Raw genomic sequence first — 26155 nt, 5'->3', positions numbered from 1 at the left:
AGAGAAATGTTGAGAAATTAAATACTTAAGCAATGAATTCTTAAAGAGAAAACACAATAGAAAAATATTTATTTAAAAATATTCTGCATCTGAAGTGGATTAAAAAGGGGGGAAACATAGGGAAGTCTAGAAGCGAGTCCTCAGAAGATGTACAGACTTTTGCTGCTAAACTTAATTACAATTATGATTTTCTGAATAGTAAAAGGATTTTTGATGACAAAGACGGCTATTCACATAAACAACATATGTATCTGCCTAAGTGACCTTATTCTTTTAAAGGATTTTCATATTATGGATCATTCAATGCTGGTTAAATAGTTTATTTGAAAGCATCAGCATTTTAAATTCACATAAACAGCCTTGTGATAGTGTAGGGACTGTGTTACAGTTCAGAGATAATCCTGACACACTTGGGGGGAGAAGAAATCTATATAACGTACATTATTAATGTCTACTGACTGACCTCTTCTTATCTCCACTAACTTAAAAGATGACATTGAAATTTTCAATAATACTTTAGCTCCATTGTTTGACACCTGTACTATAATGATTTAAAGGCACTTACAACATATTTGCAATGTATGACATTGAAAATAAAACCAAATCTGTTGAGATAATATATAGTCTATAAAAATGGACCATGGCTCTGATTCTCACCATAAAATAGAAAGTCTTTGTCATACTGGGATATGGTGACCAAAGAACTTAGGTGATTAAACTTTTTTATTCAAACATGCCAGGTAAGTGAGAAGACCAAAAAAACAACATTTAAAAATTAGACTAAAATATGGACGTTAGTTTTTGAACTTAGGCTCCACATATACCTTTTGCCTGAAGAGAATTTCAAGTACATAACACACAAGAGTGTAAATAGCTAAAAAATACTTAATTATATGTATTATTATATCATGCCACTACACAAACACCTTAAAACATTCAGGGACAGAACCTCAGGTAGTGTAAGCTTCTATAGTTTCAGTAAGGACAGTGCTCTGATAATACACACCCACTAAGAATCTGCCAGACTGTAGAAGTTGCTGTAATTTTTCTACTTAACTAGTTATTTCCCATAACATTTCCCACTCTCTCACTGAACCAAAGGAAATTGCTTATCTTACTTCTTGAGATTGTCATAAGGTGTTCAATCTGAAAAGAACATATAATTCCCTTTTTGTTATAGTGTTACTAGAAGCAAAACATAAACCGGGCCATTTGTTTTAAATCAAAGTGTGTTATAATGAGAGAATGTGGCGTGGATAGTTGTCTAAAAGGGAAAAAAATAAAAGAAAATGAAAACTTTTTAATTACATGGTAACTCTGACTTTTAAAAAATTGTACACTTAGGTCAGAATGTCAGGTTGAATATGCTAATAAAACAGAAACAGTAGTATGCGGGAATAGAAAAGTATTTTCTTCCTTGAAGAGTGGTTTTCCTACTTATTTGTAAACATATTTTGTTTACAAGGCCTATACTTCTGAATGAATCTGGTTTCATACTGTAATTTTACTGGTTTTAGTGGTGCCACTGTGGCATACTAAAATGAGCGTATAGATACCTAGCTCATCATTGTTATCTAGAACACATATCATAGGGTATCTTTACATGTGCTCCAGGGATGGGGGTAAGGGGAGTGCTTTAATTAATTAGAGTGGCTCTGAGAGCCGTGCTCACAAAAATGCCCACAGCTTCTCGTGTATTCAACATCCATGCTTCAAAATGGTGGCAGGGGCGCTTTAACTTCAACAAGCTTTAGCTAAAGGGCTCCCACCACCATTTTGAAGTGCAGGGATGATGAATACATGAGATGCAGAGGCTGCTGGAGCAAGCTAATTAGTACACTCCAGCAGACTCTATTAATTGAGTCTTATCCACCATGGTGTAATTGCAGTGTGTTGGAGCAGTGTCCCCACATGTCTACAGGTAAGCACCCTTAGTTATCTAAAACCTCGTGGTTTCCATTGTGTTTACTTGGATAAAAATAATTATTTTTAACAATAGCAGGACAGAGTAAAATGATAGCTCCTTTGATTTAACCCAAAATACTCATATATTAAAAAAAACACACACATAAAAAAGAAATAAACATTACCCAGACAAGCAATTAATTGAAAACTGAAACTGCTGAAATCGATAAAATTACTGATCCAGGAAATGCTCACTTGGCAACAAAGCTGGCATATATTAGCACACATCTCCATTTTTCTATTATATATTTTGATTAATTATGTCTGGTTAGAACAGAATGTTTTCAGTGGTGACACTAATGTACAACCAAATCTGCATACATATGGCTGCATGTACGATACATATGCATAAAGACCGATGGAACACACTCTGAGATGTTCCAGTCATGTGGAATGTTTATTTACTGGATTCTTGCTACAAACTCAGACATTTTAGCCCTACGTATTTGTAGCTACCTCCCTTAACTGAAGTGTAATTCACTTTTTCTCTCCCAAGCATTAGACAAATACTCCTGCTCTGGAATGTACCAGTGTACTTCAGGATTTAGGTTCCACCTGTCCCCCTGTTCTTGCTCTTTGCATGAAAAATAAATCTGGAATCAGGCTGTACCAATTGTAAATTTCCTCATGGGGTGTCCTTCTCTAGTTAATGTATGGAATTGATTTTTAAATATAATTATCTGGTTATAAAAATTACTCTCTTACTTGCTGAACTTCTAGCACATATTTTTCAAGATCTGCTTTGGAAAGTGAGTCTGAATATCAGTCAATACAGTCAAATACTCCCGGGATTCTTAGCTTTTAACATTTTTAATTGCCTGTACTTTGGTTATTATACAATAGATACTTTCATCATCTAAATATAGAGTATCTTTGTTAAAATCCTTTAAAATATGATTTCAAACCAATGAATGCCGATTTCTATTTGCCTTTAATTTCCTCTCAATAGTAAGTTCATCAGAGTGTGACAATTAATTAACTTAATTAAGCTAACTTAATTATGTTCTTTCATAGGTCAATATGTAGAGCTACTCAGATTAATAGCAGAGCTTGTAAAGTTAATCTTCTTGTATAATGCAAATGATGCCAAGTCATGTATTAAATACCTTCGCAAGTAACAGATGATATAGGACTGAATGTACTCTAAAGAAGGGCAGAGTCTGTGAAAAGGTTAAATAAAGACAAATGTCTTGGATTTGTAAAATTTTTACATAGAACGAATTCATTTTTAAACTAATAATGTTCTTTCAAGAGGTTTGGCTCAGTAAGGCTATTTACAGCTTAAACATACATAATAAATTACCTTCAAAAGCAACATTGTATGGCAACATTTCTTTAACCATTTCTTCTGACCTTTATGTTTTTGTGATTAGAGAGATTATATAGAATATAACCATTTTAATAGATTAACATGAAAATAGGAATGCTTAAATTATTTTCAGGTGATACATATTCCAAACTACTGTACATTCCAGTTGTGCTCTATGAAAATACTCAATATAGAAAATATAATACTCTTATTTTTATTAATATCTTATTTATTACTTATAAGCATTAAAAAAAATCAAGAAAACTAAAATAACATTTATGCTGTCACTAATATTTAATATACGGCTTACCGTCTCTCATGACAATTAAAAATGATTAATGGGAAACAGTAATAAGATTACAAGAAATATTTATAGTAAAGAGACAAGGCACAATACTTATTTCTGGACAGGTGAACAGCTTGTTCGTTAACTCAGGACACAGTTCATCAGGCCTTGCAACCTGAGATGTACAGCTTGACTACAAGTAACTTTCAGATTAAAAACGGTTTGGTATGAATCATCTGAACTGTCTATATTCTCAGAAGATTATTTCAAATGAATGGCCATCACAGGCTGGCTCTCTGTTACAACTGGTCATGAATGAAAAAAGACTATAACAACAGTGTTCCATAGGAAGCTGGTGAACTGAGGGCAGAACCAGAGGAAAAGACTCCCACATTGCTTAGAACTTTTAAAATGAGAGTAGATAAAACACTAGAATTTTTACTGGAAATAATCCTGCATTTCTAGGGAGATAACATACATGATCTAACATGCCTTTCCTTCTCTAAATCCTATAGCTATATATTGTATTTTACTATTCTTACTATGTGGTGCACACTGAAAACAGCAATTTTCATAGTCATGGTAGATGTTCAAGGCAAATTTGTTTCTGTCCCAAAGCCTTAGGTCTCCAAATTTTGTCTTAAGGGCAAATCTTCTTTGGCTGCCAGCAGTATAACTTTGTGACAATTAGATCTGCAAATTTATATAACAAAAGCCATAGTATACAAAAACAGTAGCCAGTTTACTGCAGTACGTAGTATTACAAAAATAATGCAACATATATTCTTTAATAATGGTAAAAACAACTAATTCATATGTCTTTGGAACAGTTTTCCTCTCAGGATAAATTTTACTGGGCCACATGGGATAACATTAGAATTGTGACTAAGGTAACATCAGAAACTGTGAATTGTGCAGGTACAATTTGGCTAGTGATGAAAAATAAGGAAAGAACACAACTTTACTTTCAGATCAATTTTCTGGGGAGCTGTCAGTTTAAAAAAAAATCACAGACCGAAGAAATTTAGTATGAAATCACTGGGAGATCATAGATTGGAGTCTACAATCAACATGGAACCATACAAATACTTTTCAAAGTAGGGCAGGATCTAAAAAAAGAAAGAGGACAACAAAAATATGATGCGAAAGAAAAACATGTAGTTGAAGCCTTACTATATGGATAACTCTGTTTTCAATTAACTTCATCTAGGAAATATCCACAACTTTTATAGCTGAAATGTCAACAACAGTCTGCCATAATTCTTCTCTTAGAGGTGTTTAAAGCTGGCAGCTGCAGGAAACAGAAAAAAAATACTGTACTATCTTTGAAGTTAGAAACATGAAAGCTTTATGTCTCTTCATCAGAGCAAGAGGCATGGTGTTGTGTTCACTATTAAATATTTTCTTGCATCTCCCTGGGTGTGCAAATCATTTTTGACCCTTACCATTGTTTATTCTACCCAGCCTTAAATTACCTTCAGATTGGTATATGTTTATCACGGTAATCTAGTTATTTAGTAGTTATGGATGAAGAAAGCACTGGGAGGGCATTGCTACAGTCTTAGTCACAGAATCGTTTTGCTTCAATTTGCTCATGAATATGGCACATTATACTTTTTTAAAAAGCAAAAAGCCCTTGTGCTTTACAATAAAGTAAGATTAGAATGGAGACTCTGCTGATTATGTTTATGGGTTCGCCTTGTTAGAAGGCTCTTTTAATACACGTTTTTCGATCTTACCGAATCTCAAAAGAGGCAGGAAGATTTGCAAAACAATGTTTTATTTAAAGAATAAAGAGTGAAGAGTATTGAAAAGCAAAAGAAAATGTTAGCTGCCAATTATGGTCACAAAAATGAAGGGACATTTCCTTTGCTCACATCTGAAATAATACAGAAGACTCCATTAGTCCTTTTAAAAACTAATGCATTGATTTGAATGCCTAGCAAGATGCTTGCCAATGTCCACAATCTTTGTAAGCTGCCTGTAGAGTACTTATGACGAATAGCAGTTGACTTAAGTACAAGACACATTTTTCCCCATAAAGCAGAACACTATGCTACAGCTGATGGAAAAAGGCTGCACTTTATCCAGATATGCCGCAAGCAGTAAACGCCTAATAATTCAGAAACAGATTAATGGATACCTATTTTAAGCTCTTCTTAGCTCAGTATCTTGATATTTTGCACAGCTTTGGTAGTTTTACCACTGTACTCAGAAAGCAAAACAGAGGAAAAGAATTTTCAAATTTGACTGCTACAATGTCATCATTTATAGTTTACCTAAAGGCTCAAAAACATACTTTTTCATCAGAATTAAAAGTCATGAACTTATATATATTATTTTTATGCATAAATAAAGAATTTGTAAAACATACATGCAAGAGGAAAAAGCACGTGGGCCCACACTAGTAAAACACGATTAACTTGAAAAGATATGAAAAGAAGCTGATATGAAAAGATATGAAAAGAAGTTGGTAAACAATGTACATTTCTATCTTACTTCTATTTAAAGAATAGGATGTTTAATATGGCTTTTCTGAGATGTGCTGCTATTATAGATAAAAGTACCAAAAAGCCCCGCTGAAGCATGCAAACCATGTAGATGATGGGTGAGCTGCGTCAAACTGACGCAATTTCTCTGTATCAAACTGAAGCATCTGCTGTGCCTGTTGCAGGGATGTGCCAAGCTGGAAGTAAAGTGCTGTTTTTTTCCCCACCTCTGTAAGCACCCTGTGTGGGTTATTTCCAAAACAAATCCATTTTCAACCCTCAGGTATTTCAACAGAATAATTCTTAAAACAAAGACTAAAAAGAGGCCATATTGCTCCAAAAGACTATTTCCATACGAAATTTTGCCAGTCAAACCACAGCCACTGGACTGTAGGGTAGTCACAACTATTTTGTGATAACAGGAAAAGTGTTTCCTTACTTTTCTCTCAAAAGCAACTGAACTATAATTGTTAAAAAAAAACCCAAAAAACTTGTCATGCAGACATGAGGGGAAATTTCACCTCATGCGACTCACACAGTTCAGTTCCAAGTTCACAGCGAGCACACACAGGACACGTCTACACATGCAATTCCTATGGCTGAGTAAACTCCAGTGCAGTTTGTGCCCGAGTTTAATGCTCCTGGGTGCTGCGGTTGAACATGTGCCCAGGACCACAGCATACTGAGCCACAGTGGAGTATCCCCAGCTAGCAAGGGGTCCTGGGGCTGCTCCTGTCTGGCTCAACATACTATGGAGAGGCTGCCTGGGGTACAAGGGTGAATCAGTGTGGGGCAGCCTCTGCACTGAAGCACCCTTGTGCCCAGCCAGCCCCGTCAGCATCTACATATGTGCTGAAGCAGAGCAAACAATAGGGCTGTGCGAAGCTTCGGTCCCCGATTCGATTCGGTGGAGATTCAGCCTGATTCATTGGCTGAATCTCTACATCTGAAATGAATCAGGAGACCCTTTGATCTCTCTGAATCGAATCGGAACGCTCTAAATCAATTTGGAGAGATTCGATGACTTGGACATAGGCACAGCTTTAAATGTTTTTCTACATACCTCAAGGTACCAGGTGGCTCATGAACACTGAGATGGTGGAGTGGATGGAGCGTCCCACGGGAGTGCTGGGGGCTCCCCAACACGCTCAGCAGCAGACCCAGAAGTGGACCAGAAGCACTTCCGGAGCCACCAGGGAGTGTGCTGGGGTCCCCCCAGTCCACTTCTGGGTCTGCCGCCAAGCATGTGGGGGACACCCTGCGCACAGATGCTCCATCTGCCCCAGCATCATAGTGTTCACAAGCCGTGCCTGGTACCTTGAGGTACATAGAAAAAATATTTAAAGCTGTATCTAGGGCCGAATCGCCGATTCTCTGAATCAGCATCGAATCTTCAGATTCGGACGAATTGAATTGAATCAATGAATTTAATCACTGTCCCTGATTCGGGCTGAATCTGAATTGAATATGGCGCATTTCACATACCCCTAGTAAATAAATCCACTGTAGGATAGTACTTGTGTCTGGCAGTTAATTAGTTTATTCTGGCCTAATAGCACTGCACATATAGGTGCTGCCAATCTTACTGTGGAGTTAATTAGTCAGCTCTGCAATAAATGTCTTGTGTAGATGTGCCTACACAGCCTAATGTGGTGGTGTTCTAATAGAAACTTGTACAATCATCACCCTAGAAAATCCTCATTATAAGAAGAAAAAAAAAATGAGTTTAATGTGGATTTTGAGAGTGACATGGTATACCAGTATAATCATTTAACATTTTAATTTGTTTAAATAAGAAATGTATAGTTGCTTAATAAAGTTTCAAATTTCCTTCTATCTTAAAATATGATACAATTACTTTTCTTCACCTGCTGGACTTTCATAACTCACCTACACTAATCTATAACACTTCCCTTGGTCTTTCATGACCTATGACAACCAGGCAAAAACACGAAATAAAAGATTTTATTTTAATTATGTGTCTAAATCCCCAAACAAGATTCAGAACTCCCTATACTCTATGTGCAGTAATCGCATAGGTAGAGAAGGTCCCATGACATAGATTATAATCTAATTTGAAACCAGATATGAACATAAACCAGGTTAGAGAGAGAAGGCTGTGATGACAGGGAGAGTCCCACTGATCCTCCCATTCATCTAGGATGAAATTTTTATACCACACAGAGAGAAGTGAAAGTTACAAATTTACCTCTTATTATATGTTACTTATATTAGCAAGAACAAAGCCAAACAGAATGACCCAAGATGACTGGCCAAAAAACCCACAAATATCATCAACAGTAAAAAATGGTGGCAAACTTCAGACAACTCCAAAAGTATTACATTTGTATTCATGTATCCTAGATAAAGAAACATCACTGTCAGGGGAAAATTTTAGTTTAGTCACTAATACGTAGTTATTAGGATATGTCAAAGCATCTTCACTATGAACTGGTCTTCTGCAGCCAAAACTGAAATCTGTTTTCACCACTGATTTCATTCAGTCTTCCTTTTTGAATGCTTTGCAGTTTTGAGTCTTTCAGTCTACTACCCATTTGACTTCTGCATTCCTTCAGCTTTCATTGTTATATGCATTTCTGAACAATGGCTCTCTCATCCACAACAAATTTACATGGGATACAAATTATGGTATTAACTAGTTATTAGTAAACTAATACAGGTCAATCCAAGTGTTAGCTGATATAATTTTACACAGATGGAATAAAAGCATAGGGCTGCAGTTTGAAAATTGACTGAAAGGAGAATTTAAGAAGTTAAAACACTGGCCATCCATGTGCAGCTTAACCTAATTCCCCATCATGGTGATTTGCCAATATACTGATACCATCTAAGAATCTGGAAAAATACTACTGGTCCTTTTCTTACAATGAAGGGTCCTACACCAAATATCCCATGTAAATCCAGTCATAAAACTCTCTATTCTTAATCTACACTAAAGTCAGCATCTTTGGAGAAAGTGTTATTCCTTCAACAAACTACTTTAACAGGCTTTCTTGAGGGCAAATTCTTAGTCATCCAAATTCCCTTCTTTACAAGAATCTCCTTCTAACATTCAAGATGTATTGAATTGTTATTAGTACTAATCTGCATTATTCTGGAATATTTTTGACCTGCCTATGGAAAGGACTCTATCCTTTCTCACTAGATATAGAAACGAGATATAGAAATAGAGGAGAGAGGAAATTCTACAAGTTAATAAAGAATATTTTTAACAGCAAAGAGTTAATGTCCTTTTCTATGAATAGAACTGAAATCAGAGGAACTCTCAAAAAGGACTAGATAGGTTTTAATATAATGTCTAATTGATCTAGAAACATTTCCTGATAGGTCTGTCATAAGAAGAAAAATATATAAAATTGGCATAAGCCAGGGGAGAGTGAATTTGAAGCATCAGGGCTTCTTCTCAGGAGCCAACAATTCCTATTCTAAGCAGACATTTTGACTCTTGGGGTTGGGGGAGAGGGTCGTCCCCTGAAAAGATGCTTCCACAATATGAAAGAGGTTTTGATTTTACAGGTTTGTCTCTCTCCTATGCCTCTCTGAACCAATTAGTCTCTAAGGTACCTCTCTGTCCTACCTTCTGCCTGGCTTTAGACTAACACAGCTAACCAGTTCTTGGCTATGAAATAGGTATGTTTCATGGGTTGGCAGAATGCATCTTAAGCTTTACTTTGGAATGAACTCATGACCTGAAACTTGCTGGATGAAACTGGATGCTGACCTCTTAGAAGTATGGTGGGTTTAACTATTCAGCTCAGTCTTCTTTTTATTACATTTTTAACACTTACATTTTTATCATGCAAATACATTCTCATATCAAGAGACAAGAGAAGTACAAATTGTCAGTCATACAATCATGACATTTTAAAAGAATTCTTCCAACATTTTTTTTTTATTCTAGGGAAACTCAAACAGTGGCATTTGGGTAATAATGTAGTAGCTAACACTGAATGGACTTTTATGGACAGGGAACCAAAGTTTTGTCATACCAATGTGGAATTTGGCCATATGATTAGACCAGGCAAGTAACTCCTGGTGCTCAAATTAAGACATCTGCAGTAGCTAGACACATTTAAGTTCTGTTTCCTGGTAACTTTCTTTAAAAATCAGAGGGAAGTTCTTTGAAATCATGGCCAAAGTAGTCCAAATCTAAGAATTTTGGCAATAGCCTTACACCAAAAGGCCCAAAACAAAGAAATCCCTCCCCTAAAATAAATAAACAAACAAACACAACTTTCTAATATAGGATTTGACTGTTTCACAGCCTGAATAAGCTCTTGGCTCTTGTCATGGATATATTAGAAGGAATGAACAAAAATATTTTCTAAGATTACTGGAAATTCCAGCCACTTACTATGAGATTCTCTACTAACGACAGCAGAGCAAACAGCCTTAGTTCTAGGCAGTGAGACTTGAGGCCCTAGAAATCGCAACAGGATTGTTGTAGAAGGGCTAGTCTGCACTCTATTTTTGACAAAGCCTTTTTGTAACTAAAACAAGACCAGGAGTGAAAAACTGCGGCAAACCTAAATTCTCAACAGTTACGTTTGGAATAGAATAGACACAGAAGGTCCTACCTCTTCTGGATGTTTCTGTGCCACCGATACCAGCTCTTCAGAGCTACTTCTTGAGGTAGAGGGTACCACTTTACCTGGGGCCTCTGCTACCACCTCATTTGACGGTTCGGAATCCTGAGGGCAACAGAGACAAATAGACCCCTCAGCAGTGTATTGCAGCGGTACTCCATCAAATAGACTTTGAGGGCCCATGTTATAAGCACAGGCATAATAGCCAAGAACTCCACAGTTCAAAAAAATATATTTTGTCCTGGGCAAGCCACATAACCTCTGTTTCAATTTTTCCACCTATAAAATGGGGATAACCGCATACTTTCCTCACAGTAGTATTGTGAGGATCAATAACTTTTGATGTGGTATTTGAAAATGTAAAGTACCCTACAAGTGCTAAGTATTATGCCTTAGTTTCCAAATTTAGCAAAGGGAAAAGAACTTTCTTCAAATATGAATAAGTAAGGACACAATGATGCAACCAGCTGTGAACAAACAGAGAGGTTGTAAAATCTCCATCCTTGAAGGTTTTTAAGACCCAGATAGACAAAGCTTTGGCTGGGATGATCTAGTTGGGGCTGGCCCTGTTTTGAGCAGGGGGCTGGACTAGATGACCTCCTGAGGTCCCATCCAACCCTCATTTTCTATGATTTGATGATTCTACGATTTGAGACCTGGGGATAATAAGTTCAGTATTACTTTAATGGTTAGGCTTCAATAATTATAAGGTGTCAAACAAAATCTGACAGGTATTTCTGCTTAGCAGAGAATGTACATTCAAATGTATTTCCAAATGGTGCATTGGAAAATGACAGAAATGATCTTAGTACTTTTTTTGCAAAAGTGAAAAAATTTAATTGGATGGCAGGTTAAATTGCCCTAGTGGCTAATCTTCTGGAGGAAAGTCTACCCAAGGAATAATTATAATTAAACAAAAATAAAATAGGCCTAGGACTGTAAAGCTTTTGCAAAATTCCAAAAATGGAAGGACCTATAAAAGACATCTTTATATTTGAAGTGAAAGGGATGGGGGTGAAAATGAGGAGAGGGTTCATTTGATGTTGGTTATATGCCTGTTTGCTGTCTGTTCAAGAATTTAGTATTTGTCAGAACCCTGACTTCTAGCTTCCTTCGTAAGAACTGACAGCTAATATTCTCGTCTCACATCTTGTTTATGTGACTGCCCTAATATTATCAGACATGTTCTTTGTACCTGTTGGTATCATATACTGTCACATCTAGAATATTTACATATTCTCTGAAGGTTATCCTGAACTCTGGTGTCTTCTATCCTGTAACTACCCCTTGGAAACACAAATAAGTAACAGTTATTCTGTGGATTGGGAATGTGGGGGAAGATACCAGAAGACAAAGAACTTTGTGTAAGGTATATGTATTCCATATATTTGGAGCCTTATATAAAGAGAAAATTTACTCCTAGCAATCTATGTTCTTCTATTATTTTAAAATCAATTACATTAGACATTAAACATGGGTTAATATACTACTACTAGTAAGTATATGATAAGTCAGCAAATAACATTAAAGAAAGAATACAACCCAATTTCATGGGTCAACTTTGTGTGTCAAAGTACCATTGGTATTTAGCACAAATTTAGATGCAAGGCAATTCGCAGTGAGAGCTGGAACTGCACATAGGGTTAGGGTTAGTCTTAAACTGATGTTTTGTGGCAAAACAATAGCATTTGGACTGATTTAGAATATCTTATATATGCAAATTAACTTAAAACCTAGGAGAAGAAAGTACTGTAGCAAGAACAGTATTAGCAGGTAAGTGTAAAATATAATGGGCTTGACCCATCTTCCCCTTGCCTCACAGTCTTGTTTGGTACTTTCCCTGCTACATACTATCAGCATACATGTTAAATTTGTCCTGCACACCACTTCACAGCAAAACAAAAAACAAACAAAAAATCCTACTATAAAGTTCACTCCACTGAAAACAACAGGATTTGGAAATGTTTCTTCTGGCACCTCTAACGCAGTGAAAAGGTGGATGTTAGGGAATAGTGGATAGGTCACCCTAGAGAGATCCAATTTAATGCTCTCCCTCTATAGCATCCACTTCTACCACTATGAGACAGGATACTGACCCAGTATGGCACTCCCTATAGATGAACTTAGGTTCTTTGGAACTTTACTAAATTATATGAGGTTCACATATGGTTCAATGCATACTTGCAAACCCAGGGATACTTAAAAACAGAATTTGGCCAATTTCATTCTCCTTTTCATTTTCAATTAATGCTTTCAAACGTACAATTCAATTCAACATTTTTTTTTATAATATAATTTATTGTACGTAAATAGATGTAAATCTATTGTGTGGCTCATTATACAATCAGATAGTATAGAATCTGGGTAAAGCTTTTCCTGAATCTGTTGGCAGGTCTAACACTACAGCAAAATAATATCACAAGAGGGACGAAACTCTTAGGCAGTTTGCATTTTATGTTCTAAATTACTTTATGTTGACCCTTCACTGGATTTGTCTATATTCGCGTGGTCAAAATTACATTAGATGGGCCAAAATTTAAAGGCATACAAATAACCCTTCTCAATTATTGTGGGCTTGATAACTACACTGCAATGTTTGACAATATGGAACCCATCTGTTAATCTGTGCTAACCCTACTGAGCTTGCTGTAAAGCTCATTACAAAAGTTATTTTTAGATGTCATTATACAGAATGCAGAATACATGCTTCTGATGTATCACTTCCCTTTTCTCTAGAGTCAAGGAAATCAAACAGTATACTCTTGGAAACTTCAAGCTGAGAAGCTTGTTATTACGTTTCTCTAACATAATGACCACAAAAAAAAAAATCAAGTTTTAGGTTTATAAAATAAAGTGTTTGTTATTTATACGTTTGCTCTGCCTATTTATTCAAAAGACAAAGAGTAAAGGGTCTGAGGCTCTGAATTCCATCCACATTTTTCTTTATAACTGTTTCATTGTTATGCTTCCACTTGGGCCATTTATATGTTGCAACTACTCTAAGGATCATTTCCTTTGTTGTTGTTCCTTTTGTTTCTCTTCAAATAGTTGGGTAAAACTATTCAGATCCTTATAGCTAGCAAACAGAAGACAAAAGAAAAACTGAATTTAGTACTATTTTTGTAACATCAGTTAATTTCAAATTGATTTTAGTGCCCTGGTTAGAGTAACAAGACCAGCACACTGCACCATGGGGAAGCCTAAGGAGGACCAATGAATAATTAGGTGAGAAGGAATAAATAGAAGGCATGTTATGTGGTTGGACAGCCTGAAGGATTTCTTTGGGACTGGGAGGTAGAATAATTTAATACGTCTGTTGAATTCATGTAAAGAATGCCGGCCTCTGAGTTTAATAATTACAATACCATGACAAGTCCTTCCAGTTCAAGTATTTTTGTGATTCACATAAAAGCAGTGTTATCTCTATCTTCTGCACTCAACTGCTTGAGGAGTTTCAGTAGCAGCATAGCCAAAACAGTCTAAAAATGAACAAACTAAAAAGATAAGTATCTACAGCACAGTTTGTTTTTCTTTTCTTGCTTCTGTAGCACAACAGAATAACTTCCTTGACTGGTGGAAAGAGATAGGGACAAGAGACAGTCACATAAGAGTGATGGAAATTCCTACAGTGCTGTCACAAATCCCAGACTGTCCTATGATGCCACAATGCAGCAGTTTATACTGTGCTCATTCTGACTCCTCTAGGTTAGCTGGGTTACTCATACATAATGCAAATGATCATGTGGGATACTGCTCCTGTTAATGTTTACCTGACACAATAGTAAAAATGCCAAAAGGTGCAGAAGCCTTGCATGAGGATTTCTCACCAGTGCTAAGCCACAATTTGACTAAGCAATAGCTCTGGTATGAATTTTGGGGTGATACACCTTATGGTTGCCAAAGCCCAAATGTGAAAATAAACCTGAAAGTGTTGTATCAGAATCATAACTATTTGACCTTAAAAAAGCCTTTCTATTGAAAAGATGGCAAAACATAGAACTTCTATCAAGAAATTTCTTACCTCCTTTTCTTACTATTGATAACCACAACACTCCAGATTAATTTTGCAAAACTTCTCTTTCCAAAAGCTCCAGTATCATGAAGACTAAATGCAGAGCCAGCAATAAAGCTCTTAACTAGACTGTAGTTATCGTGAGTGAGAAGTTAAAGCACATGATTGTCCTTTATGTAGTGCACGAATGTCCATCAGGTAACCTCCGCAACAAACCTCTAAAAGACCCCTGTATTTCAATTGGGACCCCTTCTTGTATCAACTCTATTTACTGAACTTCTTTTGACTTGCATGGAAATAAGATAGACATATACAGGCCCATCCTCTGCACAAGGTAACTAATGTTAGATACATTCAGAAAATATGCATATAAAAGTTATTTTCATCTCTTAGGCAGACAGGCCCTAGTTATTTCTTTTCATCACACTATCTATAGTAGAGACATAACTTGTAGCTGAGACAGTCTTGTCAGTTAAACTCTAACACAAGAAACCCTCATTTTTCTAAGTTCTTATTCTAAGTTTGCCCACTGTTTGCTGAGAGGGATTATTAAGAGTTTATGGCAATATAAGAGCCTCTTATAAAGGTACTTGTCCCTTAGCCCTGCGGGGGATGAATTCCAGGGTTTTAAAGTTGCAGGGAAACTAACTTGCAAATTTTTAGATTGTACCAAGGGAGTTTTCATCTGTATCTTTTGGAGGACGGAAAAACAAACAAACAACAAACAAAAACAACCTCCCCCAAAAAACTAACCCCCCTCCCCCGAACTGTGAAACTATTTGCAAGCCTTTATCATGCAAATTATTTTATACATACCCATTCTGTTGTTTGAGACTTCTTGTTTCATTAAAGTACCATTTAATTTTCTGACCAACATATGGAGGGCCATATATCTGCATTCTGAAGCCACAATATATCTTCCTAATTGACCACGGTATTCATTAAATTAATGAATACATTATAAGGAGAAATCACTGTTAAAGAAGCAGAGCTTCCAGTTTACTGAAAAAATAGTCACTTTTACAGGAATGTAAATGCCACATGCACACAATTTGTGGCTACTCGGTAATTTAATTTTGAAAACAAACAAGGGGTAATATTAACAGTGTCCAAGTTAAAAATACAGAACTACTGCAAAAATCTGACCTTGCTACAAGCCTCTCCAGACAGCAAGATTGGTGTGACTGCTCTCTTTGATATACAGGGGACCACTCAATGTACATATACAGAAGATTACTATCCATGATCTGGAAGATGGGATGGAAAGCACCCTCAGCAAGTCTGCAGATGACATCAAGCTGGGGGGAGTAGTAGATACACTAGTGGGTAGGGCTAGGGTTCACAGATACTTATACAAATTGGAGGATTAACCAGAAGAAATCTCATGAAGTAAGAACACGTGTAAAGGCCTGCACTTAGGAAGGAACAGAACCATACACGGGTACAGACTGGGCACTGACCAGCTAAGCAGCAGTTCTGAAGTAAAGGACCTGTGGGTTACAGTGGACAATGAGATGGATATGAACCAAAAGTGTGTCCTTGTTGCGACGAAGGCTAACAGCATGCTGGGTTGCATTAGTAGGAGTGTTGGCAGCAGACTGAGGGAAGTGATTCTTCCCCTCTATTAGTGAGGCCACATCTGGAGTGCTGTGTCCAGTTTTGGGTCTCCCCACTGTGGAAAGGAGGTGGACAAACTGGACAGAGTCCAGCAGAGGACAATGAAAATGCTTAGGGGGCTGGACACATGACTTGTGAGGAAAGGCTAAGGGAACTGGACTTATTTAGTCTGGAGAAGAGAAGACTGAGAGATTTAATAGCAGCCTTCAGCTTCTTGAAGGGTGGCTACGAAGAGGGTAGACCTAGACCAGCAGCTCTGAACCTTTTTCAGCAGATGTACCCTTTGGTCTCAGAGTGAGACTTCACACGCACCCTTTCAATGGGAAATTAATTTTTTAGGCCCTTCGACCTGTGTTAGAAAATGTATGAAATATATCTCACATACCCCCTGGGGGTAGATGTACCCCCGGTTCAGAACCGCTGAGCTAGACTCTTCTCACCAGCGGTAGATAACAGAACAGGGGGCAATGGTCTCAAGTTGCAGCAAGGGAAGTTTAGGTTAGATATGAGGAGAAACTTCCTCACTAGGAGAGTAGTAAAGCACTGGAACAAGATACCCAGAGAGCAGGAGATTGAACTAGATCAGCGTTTCTCAACATGCGGGGTGTGAGAATATATGAAAGGGTTGTGAACAATCACAGAAAAAACATACAAAATCATGGATTTTCTCTCTTAAAGGAGAAAAACATGGAAAACCATAGGTTTCGCCCTGCAGGCTAGCAAAAGGCTAGCTGCTTAAATTATTTACTAGGTCAGGACTGGCCATCAATGTTTACAAACGGGTCCTGGTACAAAAAAGGTTGAGAACCACTGGACTAGATGACCTGCTGCCAAACCTAATTTTCTATGATGGACCCACTTTCCATTCTAGTGCTTTTATGTGCCTGTAGTGCTCATGAAAATTAAAATAATACTAGTAGGACAGTAGCTCAAATTAAGACTACTGAAAGAAAATTTCCATAGGCAGTCTCACAGAAAATGGAATATGAAACAACTTTCAATTTCAATCCTTGAAAAATACAAACCAACAGCTGGCCAAAATAACGTTCTTGTGTAAAGTGTTGATAAATACTTATATGGTTTTTGGATAAGAACCACATCACTTTTGGTTATTTTATTTAACCTCTAATATAAAACTCTCAGAAAAAATTAAAATATTAGTTCATTACTGCCTTTAGATTTCTCATATTTGGCACAATTTTCTGTTAGCTTTTTAATGTGACAGCGTTCATTTCAACATGGCTCCTTTTAATTTTCTTCTCTACTGTGCATACATACATTTGTATTGCATGCAGAAATAATCGATTTCTAAAACAGATGTGAATTGTGGGTGGACTATCTAAAAGTGACAGATTTTAGGAGGAAAAAAATAGATACAATCCAAGAGAACATTCCTCGTTTCATGATAATGTTGTAGGCCAAATCTGGGGGCTGTTTTTTTCCAAAATAATTTCTAAAATTCACGAATACAGAATTTTGTAAAACTCCTCTCACATATATACATCTATATGCTCATGAACATTAACAAGTTTTAAAAGCCCCCAAATTTTACTTCATACAACTTAGGTGTGTGTATAGATATATATATTTTTTTTTATGAGTGGGCATGTGTGCGCGCACACAAAATTGAAATGGAGCACCTAAAATTTTCTTCCCCGGACAACAAAACAGATTTTATTTAAAAAAACTGACAACCTCAAATATGACTTGAAAACATACCGTAACTGTCTCCCAGTCTAAGTCACAGCATCTGTTTAGCTGTACAACGAATTTGCAGACACCCTTTAATTTTAACAAAAAAATGAATATTGTTCAAAGCATAATATAAATGCACACTTACGCTACATTGTTTAGACATACAGAAAGCATATGAAGTTACATCTGAGACGAGATGATGAAAAATTTAAACAATGATATTTATGTAAAGCAAATTATTTTCCTAGTACTGCTACTTAAAAAAACAAACAAATGAGAACAAACAAACAAACAAAAAAACCCCACAGTTCCCAAGTTTAGCATGACAGGTTTGAATATATTACACTAACTCCGTATCAGTTTTCATACATCATCCTTTACTTTGGTCCAGCTGAAAATTACGCAAGCCATAAATTAGCTTTAAACAAGCTTTGAATCAGGCTGGAACTAGTTTTCAAATTAAAGAGCCGTCAGTATATTACAAGGTGCTGTCATTTTATTACCCCAATCAATTCTGTGTGGCCTGAGGTGCAAGGAAAATGGATGCTGTCTTCATTTGCAAAGGGTTTATCTCCTATACCAGGCTTGGAAAACATGACTGCAGTAATGAATTGGGAACCAAAGTTACTAACAAAGACTTTTAACAACAGCAAAGGAGAAAACAGTTGCTCCTCTTCAAAGCAATAGAAGGAAAAAGCCCTTTTGAAAACATGAAGCATGACTCTTCAGGCTGCAGAATTATGGGAAGAGAACTTCGACATTGCAGTCAGAAAACATATTTAAAGCACTTCTAGATTCTATCTTTGCATCTTATTTTGGCACTTGGTTACTATAGTTTCTTCATACCAATTTAAATGCCAAACCCTCTTGTGTAAATTTGTTCCAGCGCTTCCCTGCTCTCTTCCCTTAATAGGGAACATCTTAATTAGAATAATAAGCCTGTTCTTACTATACTGGCTACTACATAGTAAAATACTAGTGAAAACAGGGCATCTATAGTTTGCAAGCGAGTTAAACTGAGTGGGAACTAAACCGTTTCAGCAGGTATGCCATAGATGAACCTTGCAGCAGCAGCCTGAGTGTCACTTGGATCCCCTTCTCCTGCCTGATCTGCTGCTCTGCTTTCTGCTTCCTGCCCTATATTGCAGGTGTGTGGTCTGTCCTGTCCACAGTCTATTTCATGCTACACACAGAGTCTGCCAGTACCACATGCGGCATATGTGCTATGGCACGGGTGGGCAATAATTTTTACCTACAGGTCATATAGGCAGTTCTGGGGAGCTGCCGTGGGCCAGTTAGCACCCCCTCACCCCTCCCCGCAACAGCCCAGATCCCATGCACTAACACCAACAGTGCACAGCCCCCGACCTGGCCCAGCCTGCCCTTCTAGGCAGTCCAGGCACTGACCTCTTCATTTCCCTCTCTAGCTATTCTTTATATGAATCCCTGAAGAATCCCCAAAGAGCCCTTCAAGCCAACTATAATAAATATATAAAAAAATGTTTAACCCTTCCACCCCTCAAACTAGCAAGATACACAAAATATTTAGCTTCGGCCTTTAGATTACATTGCTTTTTTTCTAACTGTCAGCATCTTTTGCATTCCTTGTATTCTGTTAAAGGCTGGAACTGAGTAACTCTATGCACTTGTAGAGACACAAGCATGACAGGGTTCACTAATGTGAGTTGAATAGGATCTCTGGGTGCTAATACAAATGGAAAAAAAGGCGAAAGGGAAGCATCACTAACATAAGAACATAAAGCCCTGGTGAAATGGTGCTGACCAATTTTGTCACTGGGTAAGGCATTTTGCACAGAGTAAAAAATGAAAGTTTTTCAAGCATTAGTGTTCTCATCAACCTAACTTTCATACTGTACAGCTACTGAAGCACAATGTTGCTTTGCCTGCAAGAATGCTGTTTGCAGTAGTGAGGGTATAAAATTATTCTATTTGCTGCTTTCTAAATGGGTAAATGCTGTATCTCATATGACCAATGCAAGAGAGCTCAGGCTTGGCAAGAGCCTCATAGGCTAAGTGTGAAATCATGGAAAGGAAAAAAAAAGGATATGCTTTTTATTTTCATATTGATCATATTTGTATTGGCTCAGTATAACCCAGCAAAGGTGTGGGCTGCCCTTCCTACTGTTCACTTGCAGGATTTTGACAAGGAAGTCAAAACTCCTTTTTCTTCACTCACAAGGAAAAAGGCAGATAGCTGCCACTGCTTTGTGTTAGTACCTCTCTTTCTCTGGCAGATGTATTGTGCACTGAAGCAGCTGCAGTATTACAGTAATGGAGAGATGCTTCCACAGTACTATTTTTATAGTGGACTACAGCAGCTCTTTCCTCATTTGATATATGATTTTACTCTTTACATTTTTATATGTCTGCTGCTATGAGGAAAAATATCATGCAAAGAAGGAAAAATGAATTTTTTTTTGTCTAGATGTTTTTATTTTAGATATTTTAAATTTACTATGCGTTTATCAGCTATTCAAAACACTATACACACTATTTACTGATGCTGAATGAGAAGCACGCATTTTCACCTTTATCCTCCCCGATCCCTTCTCCTATAGACATTAAATACTGCAGAAAAACCTCAGGCGTGCATCAGAAAGGTCTTCAGCAAGGCACAGCAAGTGTGGTGCCTATTGTGCTACATGCATTCTGCATACATCTTTGACTCCAATACTCCTACAGAGCAACATCTGGCCCTTATGATTTCATATTCAATTTCCCCCCCTAAATAGTAAATGTGCAGTCACCAGGGAGTTATTAACAGTGCAGGGGAGAATTGCAGCTGTAACTGTTTCATTAGCTAAGTGAGAATTTATAGCTGCTTTTTGGGGGTTTGAATTAATCTAATTTCAAGTTTTCTGGGTAGTTGTGCACAAGATTATAAGGATATCTATTCCAGCCCTGAGTATAGAAGTAGCATCCAAAGAGAACAAGATCGTATTGGTATCCCCTTGAAAAAATACATGAACTGAAAGAAAAATGTAAGGGACTCTTGGATAGTTGAGCCCAAAGATTTATACTTATGATTATAACTCTTTTAAACTAGCATGTATACAAATATGGGGGACATCAGAACTGGACCCCATAAAGCGAACTTCCTACCACTTATCACTGTAAACTGTAATCCACACATTTTCTGAGCAATCTGGTTTACTGTTTGGTTGATAAGAAGTCGGCAGGTGCAATACTATATTTGGTTAATGCTTAATTTGCACTGTTGAATTGAGTCCTTGAGGAGGTTTTTGCTCTAAAAATCAGCTGCTCTATTCTGCTACAAATAGGAAGTGGCTTGGAAAAGGCACTCTTTCAAGCACAGTCTTCAGACATTATGTATTAGGATGCAAAGCATGTCTGTCAGATGTTGAAACAAAGCTTTACATTGCACCATCTAACTTTATTCTCAAGGCAGAGTCAGCATGGTAGGATTTTGTTATTATTTCTCATATTGTTTAATATATAACATTTATTTAGTTTCTTGTATCTTCATGAGCAATGATTCTAGCTCTTTAAGCACTAGGAACCCCAAAAACAGTGGTATTAAAATGGGAGACCACCAAAAACAGCACTAAACTGCTCAAGGGCACAGATCACAAACAAAATAATTGGAATATTCGCCTATTTGATGCATCAATTTGGACAAAAGAAAGTAAAAGACTATACATATTGTTATTTCTGTAGCCTAAGTTTATGGCATACAGCAGAGACTCTTTTTCTCCCGTCTTTCACTGCCATATTTAGCCTCCATGCCACGAGCCCTCTACCATTGTCCCCTCTCCCTGTTTTCCCTTCACTCTCCGAATATCTCCTATTTTTTCCCCAGAGGTTGTACATGCTCTCTTTCCAGTGTCCTTGTCCCCTAGGGTTTTGCATGCCGCATATTCTGGCAAGGGTTGTGTGCCCCTGACTTCTATGTCAGGGTGCTTGTTTGTATTCTGCTCATACTACTCGCCTTCAACATGGCACAGTCCTTTCATTCGCCTCCTATTGAGGGTGAAGTCTCTGTGCACTGTTTTCATTCCCTACCATTTCTATTCTCCTTTCTTTTTCTTTTTTCCCTCCCCTTTCAAGAGTATCCAATATTTTAAACTCAATTAGAACATGTGCTAAGCTAAAATAAACAGTTAAGCAGAAACAAGTTAATTTTTGCCATCAAGAAACACATTGATCTATACAGAATTACAAAGGTGGCTGAACCTAGGACTCTGCTAACCAGATGCCATTCTGATTTTTGCCTAAATAAATTTGGTTCTGCCCATTCATACTTGAAACATTCCTGTATTTTGGAACTGATCAGATGTTGTGTTCATCACAGAGAAGTACCTTCAAAGTTAAATACAAGGGTTTCATGAACTTGGCCAACTAGTTTACCAATCCATTAGAAAGCCTGTCAGTGTCCATTGTTCATTTTCTTGCATGATATAATGAAATGGCAAGTAGATCATCCTGTATATTTGGAGTATTTCAACTCCAAGGACGATATGGATCAGTTGCGAGTTGAACAAAGATGATGGTGATAGCTGTGGTGACAATTCTAAATCGTGATGTTTTCATTAATTAATCTACTCTAACAAGTATTTAAATATATATTGCAAGTCCTGACACTAATAAATCAAATCTCTTGTAGGACAGTCCTATCTGTAGAGGAACAGATTCTTAGCTAGGGAAGGGAAGGAAAGGATGGAAATTTCCAGCAAGTTTAACTATCCAATATTACTGCAACGTACTTCATTAATCATCAAATTGTTTACACACCAAATACAATTCTTACCTTGAGTTTTAAAATTTTGTACATCTGTCTCTCCCATATGTATATCTCTCTCTCCCAGAGATTATATACATTTATAGAAGTCCACCTTATTTCTAATAGACTCCATGCTTTATTAATTATTTGTGTATCCCAATTTTATTCAATTCAGGTCATATTTCTTGATTGTCTCCCATTCAGAGAACTATTCTGCCACATCAGACTGAAATTGATCCCCTGCCTCATAGATCTTACCCTATCTGATTATTACTATAAATTATGGCATTAAAATATTAACATGTATGATTACTTAAAATACTAAATAAGCTTCCTGAAAAAAAGATATTTTTTTATTTCTTATATGCCTTGCATCTTTAACACTTGATTCTGTCAAAGTATGTGTGTTGGGTATCCTACAACATAGCAACCTGACAGCAGGTATCCTGATTTGCCCATTAAAACCAAACAGTGAAATGTTTAAACATATCCATTTTTAGAATCTACTAAGCTTTGAACTACTAATACAGATACTATTATAAATACTGAGTGGCTATCTAAAACATAAAGAATATTTTATGTCAAATTCTGCTGCATTAGACATGGGGCTGTTTATTAAAATAGGAAATGAACAGCTCAGCTGACACAGTTTAAGATGTGACATTAATCAGCAATCTTTTGCTGAGCCCACAGGAACTGAAAGGTCAAAACCAGTGCTTCTGCTTTAAAGACTGCTCTAAAAGGTCTGGCAATTTCTCAGTCTTCATTAATTAAAAGCACTGAAAATGATATATAGAATTATAAAGTTAAATTCATTGGAAATGTTTTAACTTATTGTCTTTCCTTGAGGGTCCTGCACACTTGCCTTTTTTGTGCTACATTACATTTAGGAGATAATCCCCTCTTTTTCAGCACTTATATGTACACAGAGTCAAAAAATTACTGTTTAAACATTCTACTGGACTGGCTCTTAAAATTATAGTTGTATAAATTCAGGAGGAGGAGGATGTTAATTGATGCATCTGTTAAGCTCAAGGACTCCTGGTTATATTATAGAACTTGCCACTGCTTGGTGCACAGAAACAAGACTTTTGGGATATAACATACGATTTTACTGCTTTCATACTTCATTTGTAAAGTATGGCTACTGGGTAATATAAAGAGCACACTGTAAAATGATGTACAATATATACTCCTTCAACATGTCCCTATATGGAATTTAACTTTCAATTTTATTCTTGACTTTTTCCATCCTGGCTGCTTCTCTCATAGAATCATCAAAAATTAGGACTGGAAGGGACCTTCAGAGGTTATCTAATCCAACCTCCTGTTGGAGGATTTGGATATGGATGATCCTCCCTCTAATACAAATCCACGGTCTAACCTATTTGTAAAGCTACAGTCAACCCTGATGCAAGCACAATACATAACACCCTAATCTACCACAAGTAAGGCAGGGGGACGATGGTGGCCAATATCTTGTAGCTGCAAGGGCTTTTAAAATACGGTTAAGACACTGAAGAAAGAGGGCTATGCCCCGCCCTTTCCTCTCCTGCTGCGGAGGAAGGCACAAACCTTCACAGTTCATACTAATATGGGGTAAAACTCCTTCCTGACCTCAAATATGGTGATCAGTTTGACCCCAAGCAGAGGAGCAGGGCCCTCTAGAAAAACCTCTAGGTTTAAGTCTCAGCAAGAGCATTGGCACAACCCAGTCAAAAACCCTAGCCTTGGTTGCAGCCAGCACCCAATGCTTCCAGGGAAGGTGACCTCCCCTTGTACCCACTCCCCTCTGCCCCACATCTAGCAACAGGAGAGGAAAAAAAAATCTTTCTCAGCCCGACATGGCAACCAGCAAAGCCCAAAAGCCTGAGAAATATCCATAGTAGAGCACAGGCATGGTGGTCCAACTTTTTGTTGAACACCTCCAATAATGGACAGTCCACAGCTTTCTTAGGCAGTCTATACCATGGCCGCGCTGTTTAAACAATGAAGAAGTTTTTCTTGATATCCAGTCTAAACCTACTTTCTTGAACTTAAAGGCATTGCTCCACATTCTGCCCTCTGCAGAAAAGGAGAAAAGGTGTTTCTTCCCTCTTCTTTCTGATACCCCTTCAGATATTTGAGGACTGCTATCATGTCTCTACTTATTTCCTCAAGCTGAAAGTGCATTTCCTTCAACCTTTCCTTGTATGACTTGCCTTCCAACTCTTTTATCATTTTTGTCATCCACCTCTGGACCCCCTGTAACTTCTCCAAGTCCTTTACAAACTGTGGAGCACAAAACTGCCTCCTTCCAAAATGATATCTTTTATGGAGGTATTGGGAAGCAAAGTTAGCTGGGAAGTGAGAAATACTGTCCTTGGTCAGAGGCAGGGGACCATAATAGGATAGACTGCTTTTAAATTTTGGAGTTCTTTGCTTGATAATGTTGTTGGGTTGTATATTCTTATTTTTATATTTATTCTGTTGCTATTTTATTCTGCTTAAATCATCCTGAGCCTTTTTGGGGGGAGGGGGGGAGGCAGCATATAAATCTAATAAAATAGAATCTCATCATTTTTTTCTAGTTTAGAAAATGCCACAGTGGATCAGATGAGGCAAGCCTTAGTCAAGTATCCTAGAATCTTACATTGGTTAGCATCAGATTCTTCAGATGAAGGTGCATAAACTTCACAATAGGTAGGTGTGGGATAACCTACCTCTGTATTAGCTCCAGCATAAGGGGGCCATGACCCTGATGGCCTCAAGATGCCATTACAACAGCAATAGTCACTACTCATAAAAAGATTTTTCAGGGAACCAAATCAATTTCATGATAAAAGATGTGATCCATTGTACAACAATGTTATTGGAAGCCTTTCAACCAACTTCAATGGACAATGAACTAGTTCTAATGTGAGAAGCAATCCAAAAAAAAAAATCCTGACTCTGCTTTGTACATCCATGTCAAAGGACGAAAACTTCTTGTACCAAAACAAAAATGAAATAACAGATATAGTCAGTGAAACAAAAGTATCTTTATACCTATGCCATTCTCTTTTGATGTTGTAGGCTCATGTCTTTATAGAACAAGGCCATGCAAACCCTGGTGCACTATTTTCTGTAGCTTGCATTAAAATTAGGTTTTTATAGTGTATGCAGCCTACTAGATATATCTTACATTGTATGCCCTTGTTCTAAAGCTATACAATTAAGGTACCTTAACTGGAACTAAACTGGATCAGTGTTAAACAAAAACTGTTGTCAGTATTAGCAAATGGGGAGCATAACGCTAACATAGCTACTAATTAGGAGGTTGTGCCTGGCAGCTGGCAGTGCTCATGCACAAATTGGCTATTCCCTCAATGCATCACCTCATTCTTGGTTTAGCCCTCCTGCTCTGAAATTTTACTCATCTCTCTCATAAAACA

At 37.2% G+C, this 26155-nt stretch overlaps 1 protein-coding gene across 1 annotated transcript in view; it reads right to left on the bottom strand.

The window, feature by feature from the left end:
* The window catches only part of PHF14 (PHD finger protein 14), a 320362-nt gene that overhangs the window by 57432 nt on the left and 236775 nt on the right, over positions 1-26155 (bottom strand). The window contains exon 18 of the mRNA XM_006030475.3: positions 10648-10761. Within this exon, the coding sequence (XP_006030537.1) occupies positions 10648-10761 (114 nt within the window). The remainder of the gene's footprint in view (positions 1-10647; positions 10762-26155) is intronic.

Source organism: Alligator sinensis, unplaced genomic scaffold (genome assembly GCF_000455745.1).
Source record: "Alligator sinensis unplaced genomic scaffold, ASM45574v1 scaffold938_1, whole genome shotgun sequence".
Lineage (NCBI taxonomy): Eukaryota > Metazoa > Chordata > Crocodylia > Alligatoridae > Alligator > Alligator sinensis.
Note: the sequence above shows the minus strand (reverse complement) of the source record. Positions and strands in the feature narration are given on the sequence as shown.